General features: G+C 44.2%; 2 protein-coding genes across 5 annotated transcripts in view; one reads left to right on the top strand and one right to left on the bottom strand.

Annotated features, from left to right (window-relative positions):
- LOC309608376 (IQ domain-containing protein F2-like) overlaps positions 1–18,669 on the top strand; it is a 119,637-nt gene that overhangs the window by 17,580 nt on the left and 83,388 nt on the right. Inside the window, exons 2-3 of one of the 4 annotated variants that reach the window (XR_014232828.1) lie at positions 7,246–7,526; positions 10,630–10,678. The exons of 2 other annotated variants lie outside the window; for them this stretch is intronic. The gene's annotated coding sequence lies outside the window, so the exon portion shown is untranslated. Of the gene's footprint in view, positions 1–7,245; positions 7,527–10,629; positions 10,679–18,669 lie in introns of those variants that run through there. One more of the 4 variants, XM_082348257.1, reaches the window with a different exon arrangement.
- Positions 11,559–15,531, bottom strand: IQCF6 (IQ motif containing F6). Its single transcript, XM_082345683.1, has one exon. The coding sequence runs from the start codon at positions 12,586–12,588 to the stop codon at positions 12,106–12,108; it is 483 nt and encodes a 160-aa protein (XP_082201809.1). The 5' UTR covers positions 12,589–15,531; the 3' UTR covers positions 11,559–12,105.

Here is an 18,669-nt window from a genome sequence, read left to right as displayed (position 1 = left end):
TTATCTCTGGGCTTTCTATCCTGTTCCATTGATCTATATTTCTGTTTTTGTGCCAGTACCATACTGTCTTGATTACTGTAGCTTTGTAGTATAGTCTGAAGTCAGGGAGCCTGATTCCTCCAGCTCCATTTTTCGTTCTTAAGATTGCTTTGGCTATTTGGGGTCTTTTGTGTTTCCATACAAATTGTGAAATTTTTTGTTCTAGCTCTGTGAAAAATGCCAGCGGTAGTTTGATAAGGATTGCATTGAATCTGTAGATTGCTTTGGGTAGTAGAGTCATTTTCACAATGTTGATTCTTCCAATCCAAGAACATGGTATATCTCTCCATCTATATGTATCATCTTTAATTTCTTTCATCAGTGTCTTATAGTTTTCTGCATACAGGTCTTTTATCTCCTTAGGTAGGTTTATTCCTAGATATTTTATTCTTTTTGTTGCAATGGTAAATGGGAGTGTTTTCTTAATTTCACTTTCAGATTTTTCATCATTAGTGTATAGGAATGCAAGAGATTTCTGTGCATTAATTTTGTATCCTGCTACTTTACCAAATTCATTGATTAGCTCTAGTAGTTTTCTGGTAGCATCTTTAGGATTCTCTATCTATAGTATCATGTCATCTGCAAACAGTGACAGCTTTACTTCTTCTTTTCCAATTTGGATTCCTTTTATTTCTTTTTCTTCTCTGATTGCTGTGGCTAAAACTTCCAAAACTATGTTGAATAATAGTGGTGAGAGTGGGCAACCTTGTCTTGTTCCTGATCTTAGTGGAAATGGTTTCAGTTTTTCACCATTGAGGACGATGTTGGCTGTGGGTTTGTCATATATGGCCTTTATTATGTTGAGGAAAGTTCCCTCTATGCCTACTTTCTGGAGGGTTTTTATCATAAATGGGTGTTGAATTTTGTCGAAAGCTTTCTTTGCATCTATTGAGATGATCATATGGTTTTTCTCCTTCAATTTGTTAATATGGTGTATCACGTTGATTGATTTGCATATATTGAAGAATCCTTGCATTCCTGGGATAAACCCCGCTTGATCATGGTGTATAATCCTTTTAATGTGCTGTTGGATTCTGTTTGCTAGTATTTTGTTGAGGATTTTTGCATCTATATTCATCAGTGATATTGGCCTGTAGTTTTCTTTCTTTGTGACATCTTTGCCTGGTTTTGGTATCAGGGTGATGGTGGCCTCGTAGAATGAGTTGGGGAGTGTTCCTCCCTCTGCAATATTTTGGAAGAGTTTGAGAAGGATAGGTGTTAGCTCTTCTCTAAATGTTTGATAGAATTCACCTGTGAAGCCATCTGGTTCTGGGCTTTTGTCTGTTGGAAGATTTTTAATCACAGTTTCAATTTCAGTGCTTGTGATTGGTCTGTTCATATTTTCTATTTCTTCCTGGCTCAGTCTCGGCAGGTTGTGCATTTCTAAGAATTTGTCCATTTCTTCCAGGTTGTCCATTTTATTGGCATAGAGTTGCTTGTAGTAATCTCTCATGATTGTTTGTATTTCTGCAGTGTCAGTTGTTACTTCTCCTTTTTCATTTCTAATTCTATTGATTTGAGTCTTCTCCCTTTTTTTCTTGATGAGTCTGGCTAATGGCTTATCAATTTTTTTTATCTTCTCAAAGAACCAGCTTTTAGTTTTATTGATCTTTGCTATTGTTTCCTTCATTTCTTTTTCGTTTATTTCTGATCTGATCTTTATGATTTCTTTCCTTCTGCTAACTTTGGGGGTTTTTTGTTCTTCTTTCTCTAATTGCTTTAGGTGCAAGGTTAGGTTGCTTATTCGAGATGTTTCCTGTTTCTTGAGGTAGGCTTGTATTGCTATAAACTTCCCTCTTAGAACTGCTTTTGCTGCATCCCATAGGTTTTGGGTCATCATGTCTCCATTGTCATTTGTTTCTAGGTATTTTTTTATTTCTCCTTTGATTTCTTCAGTGATCACTTCGTTATTAAGTAGTGTATTGTGTAGCCTCCATGTGTTTTTATTTTTTACAGATCTTTTCCTGTAATTGATATCTAGTCTCATAGCGTTGTGGTTGGAAAAGATACTTGATATGATTTCAATTTTCTTAAATTTACCAAGGCTTGATTTGTGACCCAAGATATGATCTATCCTGGAGAATGTTCCATGAGCACTTGAGAAAAATGTGTATTCTGTTGTTTTTGGGTGGAATGTCCTATAAATATCAATTAAGTCCATCTTGTTTAATGTATCTTTTAAAGCTTGTGTTTCCTTATTTATTTTCATTTTGGATGATCTGTCCATTGGTGAAAGTGGGGTGTTAAAGTCCCCTACTATGATTGTGTTACTGTCGATTTCCCCTTTTATGGCTGTTAGTATTTGCCTTATGTATTGAGGTGCTCCTATGTTGGGTGCATAAATATTTACAATTGTTTTACCTTCTTCTTGGATTGATCCCTTGATCATTATATAGTGTCCTTCTTTGTCTCTTGTAATAGTCTTTGTTTTAAAGTCTATTTTGTCTGATATGAGAATTGCTACTCCAACTTTCTTTTGATTTCCATTTGCATGGAATATCTTTTTCCATCCCCTCACTTTCAGTCTGTATGTGTCCCTAGGTCTGAAGTGGGTCTCTTATAGACAGCATATATACAGGTCTTGTTTTTGTATCCATTCAGCCAGTCTGTGTCTTTTGGTGGGAGCATTTAATCCATTTACATTTAAGGTAATTATCGATATGTATGTTCCTATTCCCATTTTCTTAAATGTTTTGGGTTTGTTATTGCAGGTGTTTTCCTTCTCTTGTGTGTCTTGCCTAGAAAAGTTCCTTTAGCATTTGTTGTAAAGCTGGTTTGGTGGTGCTGAACTCTCTCAGCTTTTGCTTGTCTGTAAAGGTTTTAATTTCTCCATCAAATCTGAATGAGATCCTTGCTGGGTAGAGTAATCTTGGTTGTAGGTTTTTCTCCTTCATCACTTTAAGTATATCCTGCCACTCCCTTCTGGCTTGCAGAGTTTCTGCTGAACGATCAGCTGTTAACCTTATGGGGATTCCCTTGTGTGTTATTTGTTGTTTTTCCCTTGCTGCTTTTAATAGGTTTTCTTTATATTTAATTTTTGATGGCTTGATTAATATGTGTCTTGGCATGTTTCTCCTTGGATTTATCCTGTATGGGACTCTCTGCACTTCCAGGACTTGATTAACTATTTCCTTTCCCATATTAGGGAAGTTTTCAACTATAATCTCTTCAAATATTTTCTCAGTCCCTTTCTTTTTCTCTTCTTCTTCTGGGACCCCTATAATCCGAATGTTGGTGCGTTTAATGTTGTCCCAGAGTTCTCTGAGACTGTCCTCGGTTCTTTTCATTCTTTTTTCTTTATTCTGCTCTGCAGTAGTTATTTCCACTATTTTATCTTCCAGGTCACTTACCCGTTCTTCTGCCTCAGTTATTCTGCTATTGATCCCTTCTAGAGTATTTTTAATTTCATTTATTGTGTTTTTCATCGTTGCTTGTTTCCTCTTTAGTTCTTCTAGGTCCTTGTTAAATGTTTCTTGCATTTTGTCTATTCTATTTCCAAGATTTTGGATCATCTTTACTATCATTATTCTGAATTCTTTTTCAGGTAGACTGCCTATTTCCTCTTCATTTGTTAGGTCTGGTGTGTTTTTACCTTGCTCCTTCATCTGCTGTGTGTTTTTCTGTTTTCTCATTTTGCTTATCTTACTGTGTTTGGGGTCTCCTTTTCGCAGGCTGCAGGTTCGTAGTTCCCGTTGTTTTTGGTGTCTGTCCCCAGTGGCTAAGGTTGGTTCAGTGGGTTGTGTAGGCTTCCTGGTGGAGGGGATTAGTACCTGTGTGCTGGTGGATGAGGCTGGATCTTGTCTTTCTGGTGGGCAGGTCCACGTCTGGTGGTGTGTTTTGGGGTGTCTGTGGCCTTATTATGATTTTAGGCAGCCTCTCTGCTAATGGATGGGGCTGTGTTCCTGTCTTGCTAATTGTTTGGCATAGGGTGTCCAGCAATGTAGCTTGCTGGTCGTTGAGTGAAGCTGGGTCTTGGTATTGAGATGGAGATCTCTGGGAGATTTCCGCCGTTTGGTATTACGTGGAGCTGGGAGGTCTCTTGTGGACCAGTGTCCTGAAGTTGGCTCTCCCACCTCATAGGCACAGCCCTGATGCCTGGCTGGAGTACCAAGAGCCTTTCATCCACATGGCTCAGAATAAAAGGGAGAAAAAATAGAAAGAAAGAGGGTAAAATAAAATAAAATAAAGTAAGATAAAATAAAGTTAGTAAAATAGGGCTTCCCTGGTGGCGCAGTGGTTGACAATCTGCCTGCCAATGCAGGGGACATGGGTTCGAGCCCTGGTCTGGGAAGATCCCACATGCCGTGGAGCAACTAGGCCTGTGAGCCACAATTACTGAGCCTGCGCTCCGCAACAAGAGAGGCTGCGATAATGAGAGGCCCGCGCACCGCGATGAAGAGTGGCCCCCACTTGCCGCAACTAGAGAAAGCCCTCGCACAGAAACAAAGACCTAACTCAGCCATAAATAAGTAAATAAATAAAAACTTTTAAAAAATTCCCTTTCCTTTAAAAAAAAAAGTTAGTAAAATAAAAAATAATTATTAAGAAAAAAAATTTTTTTAAGTAAAAAAAAAACAAAACAAAAAAACGGACAGACAGAACCCTAGAACAAATTGTGAAAGCAAAGCTATACAGACAAAATCTCACACAGAAGCATACACATACACACTCACAAAAAGAGGAAAAGGGGAAAAAATAATATATCCTGCTCCCAAAGTCCACCTCCTCAATTTGGGATGATTCGTTGTCTATTCAGGTATTCCACAGATGCAGGGTACATCAAGTTGATTGTGGAGCTTTAATCCACTGCTCCTGAGGCTGCTGGGAGAGATTTCCCTTTCTCTTCTTTGTTCGCACAGCTCCCGGGGTTCAGCTTTGGATTTGGACCCGCCTCTGCGTGTAGGTCGCCTGAGGGTGTCTGTTCTTCAGACAGGACGGGGTTAAAGGAGCAGCTGATTCAGGGGTTCTGGCTCACTCAGGCCGGGGGAAGGGAGGGGTACGGAATGCGGGGCGAGCCTGCGGTAGCAGAGGCCAGCGTAAAGTTGCACCAGCCTGATGCGCGCCGTGCGTTCTCCCGGGGAAGTTGTCCCTGGATCACGGGACCCTGGCAGTGGAGGGCTGCACAGGCTCCCGGGAGGGGAGGTGTGGAGAGTGACCTGTGCTTGCACACAGGCTTTTTGGTGGCGGCAGCAGCAGCCTTAGCGTCTCATGCCCGTCTCTGGCGTCTGCACTGATAGCCGCGGTTCGTGCCCGTCTCTGGATCTCCTTTAAGCAGCGCTCTTAATCCCCTCTTCTCGCGCACCAGAAAACAAAGAGGGAAGAAAAAGTCTTGCCTCTTCAGCAGGTCCAGACTTTTTCCCGGACTCCCTCCTGGCTAGCTGTGGTGCACTAACCCCTTTAGGCTGTGTTCACGCCGCCAACCCCAGTCCTCTCCCTGGGATCCGACCGAAGCTGGAGCCTCAGCTCCCAGTCCCCGCCCGCCCCGGCGGGTGAGCAGACAAGCCTCTCGGGCTGGTGAGTGCTGGTCGGCACCGATCCTCTGTGCGGGAATATCTCCGCTTTGCCCTCCGCACCCCTGTTGCTGCGCTCTCCTCCGTGGCTCCGAAGCTTCCCCCCTCCGCCACCTGCAGTCTCCGCCCGCGAAGGGGCTTCCTTGTGTGTGGAAACCTTTCCTCCTTCACAGCTCCCTCCCACTGGTGCAGGTCCCGTCCCTATTCTTTCATCTGTTTTTTCTTTTTTCTTTTGCCCTACCCAGGTACGTGGGGAGTTTCTTGCCTTTTGAGAGGTCTGAGGTCTTCTGCCAGCGTTCAGTGGGTGTTCTACAGGAGCAGTTCCACGTGTAGATGTATTTCTGATGTATCTGTGGGGAGGAAGGTGATCTCCGTGTCTTACTCTTCCGCCATCTTCTCCGCAACCTCTCTGGGGGTTTTTTAGGAGTTTTTTCAACTTTGTTAAAATGTAATTGAGAAATAAAATTATACATTTTAATAATTTGATATATAAATACATTATGAAAGGATTCTTCCCATCTAGTTAGTTAACATATCTATATATGTGGTGAGAACATTTAGATTCTACTCTCTCAGCAAATTTCAATTACACAGTACAGTACAGTATTAGATCCTCAGAATACTTGTCTGGTTTTGATAACAGTGCTATGCCAGCATCATAAAGATAGTTGGATAACTTTCTGCTCTTTCTATACTTTGGAATAGTTTATATTACTTGGAATGATCTGCTGTTTTATATTTTGCAGAACTTCATGGTGGCAAGACTGCCCATTGCCCTCAATACTCATTTTATCCTTTAAATGTAGGAGTGTGAGCTCCATATTCTTTCATTCCATCAGGACTTGTTTTTTTTTTTGGCCTCGCTGTGCTGCTTGGAGGATCTTAGTTCTCCGATCTGAACCCGTGCCCCCTGCAGTGGAAGCACGGAGTCCTAACTACTGGGCCACCAGGGAGTTCCCTATCAGGACTTTTTTTTACAGCCAGAGCCACAAATCTCCTGGAGGAGGCAGTTGGGAGAATGGTTAAGAGCCTGGGTCCTGGAGTCAGGTGCCTGTGTTTGAGTCCGACTCCTCATCCTTTTGGCCCTCTGAGCATTTGTTCTTCAGCTTCCTCCTTCCTGCTTCATCTGGTACCCATCTCCTCTTACTTTCCCTTTTCCAGAATTGTGGTCCTCTTTATCCTCTGACGGCCCTTGTTTCCAATTGTGAGCTTTTTTGGTGAAGTTAATTGCTTTCTTTTCATTTTCCTTAGATCTTAGGAAAGAGGAGAGTGAATGTGTTTTTAAACAGCTAAACGTTCTCTTCTGCTTTATGTTTTTCTGTTGTTTTAGTTTCAGTCTCCAGCTTTCTTTTATTTTAGATGTGTCCATTATAAAACATATGGTTGGGTATTTTCAAAAACCTAATATCAGATTCTGTTAATAGATGAATTGTACCCATTTCCATTTAGTACAGACTTATTCCCATCTTTGGGTTTTCTATCCTGCTTTCTTATTTTTTTCCATTTCATACTTCCGTTGAATTGATGGAGATTTCTTCTTCATATTTTTTCTCTAATGTTTTAGGGGTCGTGGCTGAGGCTGCTGGTTGCCCGCCCCCCGCCCCCCATACCTACTCTCTCTTCTATCTTGTAAACGGCACCCTGATGTGGGGCACATTGATTCGTTCACCAACATTCTTGTTCCCTCTCCTTTCAGGCAAGTTGGAAGATTGTATTTTCCTTCTCCTTGAAGTTAGACACAGCTGCGTGGCTGTTGAGCCAATAAAAAGGGAGCAGAAGTGAAATAAGACACTTCCAAGTGGAAAACTACAACGCTGGTGCTCTTCTCTCCAGCCCTTCCTTCCCCTACTTCGAGGAGCGCAATCACAGGAGCTCATATCCACATGGAGGTGGTGTAAGCATGGAGCAGCCTGGAAGGCTGAGCAAGCATCCAGAGGGACACCTCATGGAGAATTGCCAGGAGCCCCGCAGATTTGTGTGAGTGAGAAATACATTTCAGTTAAGCCATTGAGATTTGGAAGTTTGCATCACAGCAGAGTCTAGCCTCTTTGGTTACACCTGGCGGCAATGCGTGTCCTTGTAGAAGGGGAGGTCTGGTAGCAGTTCTAGCCGATGAAATACAAGTGGAGGGGGCTGGGTGAGTGAGCCTTCTGGGAAAGGTTTTTAAAAGAAATGAAGTCAGCTGGCGGAAGTGTTTCTCTTTTTGCACTACATCTACTCTCCTGAAATGCAGACATGATGGCTGGAACTCTAGGAGTCATCCTAGAGTAAGAGGACTAGTCCCATCCTAGGAGTGCAGGGTGGAAACAGAGAAGATGGGACCTCTTGATATTATGCAGCTGCTGTACTTTGGCCTTCCCACTGCTGGGCTTTATTTATGGGAGAAGAAAACAAACTTTTGTTTTGTTTAAGCCACTGGTTTTCAGGTTTCTGTTCCTAAGAGCCCAATACAATTCCCAACTGTTATGGAAGTTATTTAAGTAATTTTCATTCTTCTATTATTTATACTAAAGTTTTTTTTTATGTTTTTATTGTGGAAATGTTCAAACACATCCAAAATGAAACAGAGTAGACATCATTCCAGCTTTAGCAATTATCAACTCATAGCCAAACAGCTTTCATTGATATCTCCCACTTTCCCCTCCTGGGTTGGGTCTTGTGGGTGGTCCTGCCTGCTCTCCTGGAAACCATGTTGTCTTTAGCCTGCCCCCAAAAGATAATCTGTGTCCCCCACCCACAGACCTAAATCCACCTTCTATGATGCCCATGGTCCCTGCCTTGGCCTCAGGTGGTGAGGTCCCCACAGTCTGTGGCTTCTTGTCTCTGTCCTAGGCCTCTTTGGGACCACCAGTCCTTTTGGCATGTCTTACCTCTCCCATCTTGGAGGTCCAGGGACTCTTGGCTACTTCCCAGCCCCATAGGGAGTATACAGGGCTCAATGAGGGCAGCCCTCAGACCCACTACTTTGGTACCTTCCTTGGCTTTTTTGTTTGTTTTGTTTTGTTTTTGGCAGCACCACACGGCTTGCAGGATCTCAGTTCCCTGACCAGGGATTGAACCCGGGCCATGGCAGTGAAAGCCCAGAATCCTAAACACTAGGCCACCAAGGAACTCCCCCTTCCTTGGCTTTTACTACTTTTTGCCTCTGAACCATGCAGCCTCCCCCAGATTCCCCTGTGCCTACTGGGGTGACCTGAGGGGAGGGGCTAAGGACAGGATCTGGCAGCAGGCTGCAGCAGTACCTAAACCCCCTCACACTCCTCTGTCTCAGGGCAGTGAATGGGCTTTTGTCTCTTCCTGTGTGTCTGGAACTTTCTCTACCTGCCCTGTGCCCTACCCCCTTTTGCTGTCAGAATCTGTGGTCATCCTCTTTAAGGTCACACTCTATCCTAAGTTCTTTGTTCTGAAGATATGAAAGCCCAGTTTGGGAGTGCCCAGAAAACATTTTCTTCTCAACTCAGTCCAGCCCTTCTACATAATAAGCGCTTATTTCCAGACTACTAATTTATGATGGACCTGAACAAACTTGATTTTTAGAAACAAAGCTGAACAAAGACCTCTTTACACCAGCAACATCCACCCGGCAAAATGGGAGTGGGTGGGGTAGTGGTCAGAACCAGTGTCCTTCAGTAATGTGTGTGAATGTGTGTGAGTGATCAGCGGGATGTTGGTCAGCCCACTCAAGCTGCCAGACATGCATGGCAGTGGCTGTGGGCATCTCATTTAGGGTTTGGCATGTGGGAAAGAGAAAGAAGACAAGGCAGGATGGAGACCCTGGAGCAGTGGGATCAGAGCTGAGGTTGGTGATGCATGAGGTAAGGGGCTATAGAGCATGGGGTGGGCGTCTTGTGGCAAGGAGACTAGATGTAACCTGGGGACCTTTTCCAGGGCTGAAGGGGACCTGTAGGAGATGAGCCTTCACTTACTGAACTACCTTCTTAGGGACCCGGGAGGCTAGGCCCATCTGAGGGTCAGTTTATTTCTTTGTTGAACAGGCCTGGGTCACATATCTCTTGGGGCCACGATGTCACCTGGGGGAGGAGCATGAATGGGGATACCAAGTCCCCCAGAGTGCTCTTAGGCTCACTCCTGACTCAAAGCTGCAAGCGTGCTCCTCCCATCCCCACTTCAGTGTTTCAGTGTATTCTCAGGAAGAGTTCATTATGTAGCTCAGTTCTCAGTGATGGTGGGGAAGAGAAGAGAGGATCTATGAGGTTCTGAGAGGTCTACCTCTAAGAAGTCCCACCTGTGGCCTCATCCCTGCTGAGGAGAGGATGGCTCCACAAATCTAGGCAACTAGCCACAGACCTTGCTGCTAAAAGAGCTTCTCTCCTGACTCCTGTTCTATGCTTCATTCCTCTGCCTGGGGCTCTCTGATGCCCAACATCCATGGGGTTAGACCATCCCTGGCTTCTCAAGACCCCTGATCTTTGAAGGGACTCTTGCAGGTGGTGGTGAAGACTTTGGATGAAACTTGGCTTTCTTGGGCTGCCCCAGAGTGTCCATTATTCACACCTGTGTGGTGCCGTCTTCCTGGGATCCCCTCTACCTGGGACAAGAGGCCCAGCCTACTTTCCCCCTAACAGCCTCTCCCCATCTCAGGCCCCAGCTCTCAGGAGGGGCTGCATCTTCCTGCTTCCAAAGGTTTTTGACCCAAAGCAGCTCTGCCTCTAGATCCCCATTTTACTTTGCATTCTTAGCTCATCAGAGAGCAGAAAGCCTTGATTACCTTGAGCCCACTGAGTGTTCAGCTTGGAATTCTGCACGACGGTCCCCAGGTGGGACCACACAGGCTGATTGGCGGGCATATAACTCAGGCTGGGAAGGACTTAACTCAGCGGTTTTCAAATTGTGGCTGCACATTGAATTTCAGTGCCCAGGCCACTTCCCAGCCAATTAAAGCAGAATCTCTGGGTGGGCCCAGGCATCAGTATTTTTTTGTGTGTTTTAGGGGATTCCAATGCCCAATGTAGGTTGTGAATCAGAGAGTTAAATTCTTGTCAGCACAGGTTTTAAACATCTCTCACTGCAGGGGTGGGCGCCTAATGGGCTAGTCACCCAGAATTCCTGTCGTGTTCAGTTTGCAGACCTAACCAGTTTCCTGCCACTCACTGCTGCCAGTATGGGAGGAGAGAGCTGTGTCCGAAGCTCCTAAAAGGGGTCCCTTGGAAGAGTGAGGAACCTAGCTGCATCATTGTCACCTGCAGCTACTGGAGGTGATGGATGTTGAACTGAACTCTGAATTCTCACATCTGTCACAGCGCTTCTAGGGACATCCTGCCCTGAATCCCAAACACACACACACACACACACACACACACACACACACACACACACACACACACACACACACACACAATGGGCCCTGTGGTGAGGGAAAACCTTACCCAGCTGCAAGGCCCATGAAGACCTCTGACTTCTGTACACCTCCCCAGCTGGTCCTCCCATCCCTTGCAAGGCCACCCATCGCAAAATTCTGGGGAGGGCCGTGGACCTCAGACTTCCGGGATGCAGGTTCAGACAAACATCATATCTGACACAGGGTGAGAGTGAGGGATCTTGGGCATGGATGACAAAGCAGAGACTGAGATATCATGTTCAGAGACAGTTGAGACATAAATGCCTAGAGATAACGAGAGACTCAGCAAAGCAGAGATCCATCAGTACCCACTTGAGGCAGGCCCAGCAGAGGGTGTGGTAGTTTGTGGGAGGGTTGGGGAAGAGAGGGAATCTTGAGGGGAGGCTGGCACAGCTGCTTCTGAAGATGTGGTAGGATTTAGAGGCTGCGTCCCCAAGCTAATGACCTCCAATGGCAGAGGGACAGCCATGCCCCCTGCCCACCCCTAATCCTCCTCTGCTTGTTTACCCACTCCAATCCCCAGGCTCTCTTTCCCCTCCCCAACCCCATGCTTGGTTCTCCCAGGGAGTCGCCAACACAGGGGAGGGAAGCCTTGTCTCTCAGCCCCTGGCGAGGGAGGCAGCAGGCACAGCTGCAGCATCTCAGCTTCTGTGCTGGCCTTCCCCAGGGGCTGGCTTTGGCTGGCCATCCCCCATTGAGGCACAGTGCCTGTCCTGCTGTTGCTCAGCTGGGGTACCCTGTCCTCCTGGCTCCCTGCTAAGCTCTGTGCTGGCCCTGAGGGCCCTGCCAATCACAGACCTGTGGAATCCTGGCCTTCCCAGCTGGCTCTGACTGCAGCCAGTCCTACCCTGAATGGAGATGGCTAGGCAGAGGCTGCAGAAAAATAAAGCCCAATGCCTACCCCAACTTGTGGAGGGAGCTCTGGTCAGGCTGGCTGAGGTGTCAGAGACTGACCTGGGCCCTGAGGTTTCTTTTGGGTGCAGGATTGGTCAGGTTTGCATTAGGAACAAGGGCCTAGTGTGAGTTGCCCTGGCATGGGCTTTAAGACGATGCCAGGAAATCTTTTTTTTTGGGTGAAAGGCAGGAAGATAAGGGGCTGATCCCTCATCTATGGGTCTGATTTCCAAAGGGCAAGACCATGGTCAGTAAATGTCTTTATTGGAAGAGAGATCCAGTCTCCTTGGCTCTGCCAGCACCCTAGGTCATGAGGATTTCAATGTCGAGCTCCAGCCGGCTGGCTCTGACCTCATAGCGGCCCTGGATCAGGCCTCGGGTTTGGCTGGCATGCCAGCGCCAGTGAGACTGGATGATGCAGGCCGCTTGGTGTGCCTGGAGAAACCGTCTGCGGGCTTGCCACATTCGAACCTGTGCCTGCACCTTCACCACTGCCCACTCCTGGCAGGTGTAGAGTCTTAGTGCCAGGCGCCGTCTTTGCTCCAGCATCTTAGCCTGCATCGACCTCCACCAGCACTGGATGACCCAGGCCCTGAGTGCTGCATGCAGTAACGTCCAGCGTACCACGTTGCCACGCCACCATGACTGAATCTTTATGGCTGCCTTCTCTAACTGATCGGGGGAAGGAAGAACATGGAGATGCTCAGTGGGGTACCCTCCCACTCCTAGACCCACCTCTGGTGCTGGAGGAAAGGGGGCCTGGCCCAGGTAGCCCTGGCCTCTCATTTCTGGGCCCCATCCATCTTATTTCCAAACCCCTACTCACCTTTAGACACTGCTCATTATCCGCTGGGCAGATCCCTTCTATGTGGGCCTCACTCACATTTTGTGTGTCCATGGCCCTGGTCTTTAGGGTCCACTCATCTATCAGTTAGGCCACCCTAGTCTTTAGCCCCGCCCTCAACTGTTAGGCACCCCCATCACTAGACTCCGCCCACCTGCACACAAGGCTCCCCTCATCGGGTCCTGTCCATCCACATTTTGCCCACATCTCTTTCTCCTCTTCTTTTGTTTGTATCTCCTTAGGGATTGACCAGTCACCTTATTTATTGATTCCCATCATTTTGGGGGGCCTGCCGTTATCTCTTGCTTTCAGTTTATTTCTCAGACTTAACTGGTGTCTTAAGTCTTGCTCCTTCTACACCTTCCAGTCACTTATGTCTGTTCCTGCTGGTGGCAGTGAAGAGAGAGATTCATGCGGCTTGCCTTCAAGTAAGGGATTTTACTTAGGACTACTCATCACCAGTGTGGATTTATGGAAACTTAAGTGTCAGAGCCTTTGGGAGGGATCCAAGCAGTGTGTTCATGGGCTAGTATATTTTTTGTTAAATTTGTGAAAGCAAGATATTTTAGCTGCAATTGGAGGGGGCCTCTGTCTTCACCTCTCTGACCCCCTCTGTCACCCTTTTCTTGTCGGGTGCCATGGAATGGCTGCAGTTTCTTTTGGAATGTGACTAAGGGGAAGCTGAGTTGGAATGTACTTAGTTTGGGTTAATGTGATAGATTTATGTGGTTCACAGTCACCCCTGGGAATAGGTAAATTCTTGCTAGTGATTCTGCTAGCAATGGCTTCCAGGAGTTCTCCCTCCAGTTACGTCATCCATTCACCTGTTGGTATGAGGATACTGGGACAGAAGTGCTGCTATGGTGATATGGAGACTCCCTACTGTGCCCGGCAGCAGAAGTATACGTACAGGGGAGGACAAGCAAGATTTGAAAAGTATGGAGACAAAAACCAGTCTGTAGAAAATTCTTCCTTTTATCAGGCACGTTAAACCGTAAGAGGTAGATTCTGTTCTCATTGATGCCTGATTAAAATTGAAGTTTTGTCTTGTCAGGAATATATTTGATAATGCAGTGGCACAGTTATAAACATTCTAAGCTTTCTTTTCTTTTTTTGGTATACATTTTCTGAAGTAGAATTTATCAGAATTCCAGCGATTATAGGGAACCAACCAGAACCGCTGTGAATGGTGCATATGTTGGCACAAGAAATCACATTTTATATATCTCGAATGTCAATAATAAGCAAGTTTCTATAGAAAATCATATTGTAAAATCATCATACGAAGAAGTAATCAAAGGTTATGCAGCAAAAAATGTAGGAAAAATATTATAGAGGTAGGACACTTAAGTAATATATACATTGTTACGTTTGTGATATTTGCCAACTTTTTAAAATGTGTAATTTGATGTGATTTCTTTACTTGTCCTAAATATTCACTTGCCTAATTTTAAGTCTGTAATTTTGTATTCTTTTTCTTAAAGTAGGCCTTCCAAATTATATAAGCTTCAGTTCCCACAAAACCTGGGTCTGCCCTGCTGTGCTGTAAGAATGCAACTGTGTGGCAAGGGCCCATGGGAGCTCACAGAGAGCTGTGTTTCTAGGATTCAGAGTTAGGACTGGAACTGCAGACGCAGGTGATGCAGAGATGCTGTGAGTCCTTTGGAATTTGGGAGGCCATTCTGGCTCTGCCTTTAGCATGTATGGTATTGCTCATTTTTCTGCATGAGGATTTGCTGGGTGCCCACTGCTCGTGGGGCCACGCGCTGTGGCTCCTGTTCATGTGTATTCGAGCCCTCTTACCATGACTCATACTAGTTGCCATGGCACTGTCCATTGGCATGTCTTACAGGTTCTGGCCCTATTGTCAAGCAAGCAACCTCTTTGCATCACATTAAAAGTCCTCAAGAGTGGACCCTGTTGCTTCCTTTAACGTCTGCAATCTGGATGAGCGGAGTGCTGGTATCAGCCATCTCAAAGGCCTCTATCACTGCATTGAACCTTTGGTCCTGGTGTCAGATGTCTACTTCCAGCCCAATCTGCTGGATTCCGAAGAAGGGATCACTTAGAAGGGGGCTGTGGTTGTGGCCAGCACAATGAGGCTCAGTCCATCCAGGCTGGGTTGCCATGGTCAGAACACTAGATCCCACTGTTCCTTGTGGATCTCTCCCCTGCCCCACTCTGGCCTGGCTGTTTGTTGCCAGAATATCCTGGCTTTGTCTCCTTCTTAAAAGTCCCTGAAAAAACCTGCCAGCCCCTTTTATGTTCAAGCTTCTGTAGTTATTCACAAAGTGGCAGCATATGGGGCCAAAGGGGAAGATGCATTTCCTGAATCCTACTAAGCATTCACAGACGACACTCCTTGGTCTCTATTTCCTCACTGCTCCCCTCTCCAGCTTCTGCTTCTCTTTTTCTTGCTTAATTTTTTCCCCTAATTATAAATATAGTATGTCTGTTTCTAAAATTTCAAAAAATGCAGAGACATATAAGGTGGAAAGGGAATTTCCCTTGAAATTTACCCCCAGAGCTATTCTTTCAGACCTTATGCCATGCACAGACTTAAATTTTTTATTAAAAATTATTTATTTTTTTATTGAAGTATAGTTGATTTACAATGTTGTGTTAGTTTTTGGTGTGTAGCAAATCGATTCAGTTTTATCCATATATATATTCTTTCTAGATTCTTTTCCATTATAGTTTATATAATTTATTTTTAATTCATACATTTCAAAATAAATTTTGCTTGTCAATCAGTGTTTTCTGCCTTACATTATTACCACTCCCAGCTTGGAGGGTATCCTGGACAATTAGCTGTGCGTTTATGGACACAGAACATCTATGTACCTAAAGAAATAGAAAACTGTGTATATTTCTGTGTGTCTTTTTATTTTTTAATTTTTTAATTTTTTAAATTTTTTTTTAAAAAGTAAATTGTCAATTTCTTTATTTATTTATATTTATTTTTGGCTGTGTTGGGTGTTCGTTTCTGTGCGAGGGCTTTCTCTAGTTGCGGCAAGCGGGGGCCACTCTTCATCACGGTGCGTGGGCCTCTCACTGTCGCGGCCTGTCCTGTTGCGGAGCACAAGCTCCAGACGCGCAGGCTCAGTAGTTGCGGCTCACGGGCCTAGTTGCTCCGCGGCATGTGGGATCTTCCCAGACCAGGGCTCGAACCCGTGTCCCCTGCATTGGCAGGCAGATTCTCAACCGCTGTGCCACCAGGGAAGCCCCTGTGTATCTTTTTAAATTAATTGAGGTAAAAATCATATAATGTAAAATTAACCATTTTAACTATTTTAAAGTGTACAATTCGGTTGCTTTTAGTGCATTCACAATGTTGTACTACCATCACTACTATCTAAGTCCAGTTTCTAATTTCATCTAATTTTAATTCTAATTTCATCATCCCCAAAAGAAACCCTGTACCCATTAAGTAGTCACTTGCCATTTTCTTTCCCTTGCCCCACACCCTTGCAGCCACTAGCCTGCTTTTAGTCTCTATGGATTTGCCTATCCTGGACATTTCGTATAAATAGAATCATATATTATATGGCCTTTTGTGTCTGGCTTCTTTCACTTAGCATGTTTTCAAGGTTCATCCATGTTGTAGAATGTATCAGTAACTTCCTTCTTTTTTATGGCTAAATAATATTCCATTGTATAGATACATTTTGTTTATATATTTGTAAATTGACAGATATTTGAATTGTTTTCACTCTTTGGTGATTGTGAATCGTACTGTTGTGAGCATTTGTGTACAGGTATTTGTTTGAACACCTGTTTTCAATTCTTTTAGGTATATACCTAGGAGTGGAATTGCTGGGTCACCTGGTAATTCTCTGTTTAACTTTTGAGGAACCACCAAACTGTTTTCCACAGCAGCTATACCATTTTACATTCCTACCAATCTCTACATCTCCACTTGTTGTTTTCCATTTATTTTTTATTATAGCCATGCTAGTGTGAAGTGGTGTTTCATTGTGGTTCTGATTTGCATTTCTCTAAGACTAATGATGTTGAGCATCTTTTCATGTGCTTCTTGGGTATTTATATATGTTTCTTTGGAGAAAAATCTATTCAAACCATTTTCCACTTTTTAATTGGCTTATTTTTAATTGGCTTACTTGTCTTTTTTGTTGTTGAATTGTGAGTCTTTTATATATTCTGGACACTATATCCTTACCAGATATATGATTTGAAAATATTTTCTCCCATCCTTCTGGTTGTCTTTTCACTTTCTTTGTAATGTTCTTTGATGCACAAAAGTTTTAAATTTTGATGAAGTCCAATTTATCTATTTTTCTTTTGTTGCTTGTGCTTTGGTGTCATAGCTAAGAATCCATTGCCAAATCCAAGGTTATAAAGATTTACCCCTGTGTTTTTTATTCTAAGAGTTTTTTAGTTTTATCTCTTACACTTAGGACTTCAGTCGATTATGCATTAATATTTGTAAATGTTGTGAGGTAAGAGTTCACCTTCATTCTTTTGCATGGGCTTTTCCAGTTGTCCCAGCACCATTTGTTAAAGAGATTATTCTTTCCCTTGTCTTGGTACCCTTGTTGAAATCAATTGAACATAGATCTGTAGGTTTACTTCTGGTCTCTCAATTCTAATCCATTGATTTATATATCTATCCTCCAACTTTATCTTTTTCAAGACTGTTTTATTCTGGGACCCTTGCAATTCCATATGAACGTCAAGATTAGCTTGTCCATTTCTGAAAAAAATAGGGGAGGCAGTGGGAATTTTAATAGGGTTGCATTGAATCTGTAGGTCAACTGGGGGAGTATTAAGTCTTCTGACACAGGAACATAAAATATCTTTCCATATATTTAGGTCTCCTTTAATTTATTTCAACAGTGTTTTATAGTTTTAAGTGTCCAAGTCTTGTACCTGCTTGGTTAATTTTTTCCCTAAGTAATTCTTTTTGATGCTATTATAGAATTGTTTTCTTAATTTCATTTTTAAAATCTCCATTGCTATTGTATAGAATTACAAATGATTTTTTAAAATTATTTATTTATTTATTTTGGCTGCACTGGGTCTTAGTTGCGGCATGCAAGATCTTTGTTGTGCCACATGGGATCTTTTAGTTGCAGCACGCAGACTTCTTAGTTGCGGCATGCATGCGGGATCTAGTTCCCCGACCAGGGATTGAACCTGGGCCACATGCATTGGGAGCGTGGAGTCTTAGCCACTGGACCACCAGGGAAGTGCCTAATTTTTTTTTTAATGAAGAATTTTATTAAATGTTTTTCTTTTTGCAACTGTAGAGAGGATTACATGGTTTTCCTCTTATATCTGTTAATATTGTAAATTACATCAATAGATTTTTTTTTTACTGTGGAAATTTCCTCACAGTGGTGGGCCTTGGCCATATTTAAGACTACCTGGCACCTGAGCCCCTTCCCTGTGTTTGGGGACTACCCTTCTTATCTCTCTTGGTGGGAAACAGCTTGCTTCTAATTATAGAGCTGTAAATGCCAATTTCTTGCTTTCCCAGCTTCCCTGGCTGCTGGGCAGACAAGTGACAGGTTTGGCCAGTCAAATGTACCCACTAGGGATTTTCAACTTGCGGCTTGGGATCCAGAAAACCAAGAGAGCATCTTTTGTGCCCATGGTGGAATCTTCATCAGGCTGGTTCTAGGGTGAGGCGTTTTCTGTGGTTCTGGATATGTAGCTTTTCTTTGCTCTGTCTGTTTCTGAGCCTACTGTTCAGGCTTCCTGAAAATCTGGTGAGCTAATAAGTATTGTTTCAGTACCTTTATTTTCTGCTTCAATGAATATGAATCAGCTTGTGTTGTTTGTAGTTAAGGACAGTGATCGGGCTGCCTTGGTGGTGCAGTGGCTAAGAGTCCACCTGCCAGTGCAGGGGGGACACGGATTCGAGCCCTGGTCTGGGAGGATCCCACATTCCGCAGAGCAACTAAGCCCGTGTGCCACAACTGCTGAGCCTGCCCTCTGGAGCCCACAAACCATAACTACTGAAGCCCTCGTGCCTAGAGCCTGTGCTCCGCAACAAGAGA

Source organism: Balaenoptera borealis (genome assembly GCF_965194805.1).
Source record: "Balaenoptera borealis genome assembly, chromosome: 12".
NCBI lineage: Eukaryota > Metazoa > Chordata > Mammalia > Artiodactyla > Balaenopteridae > Balaenoptera > Balaenoptera borealis.
Note: the sequence above shows the minus strand (reverse complement) of the source record. Positions and strands in the feature narration are given on the sequence as shown.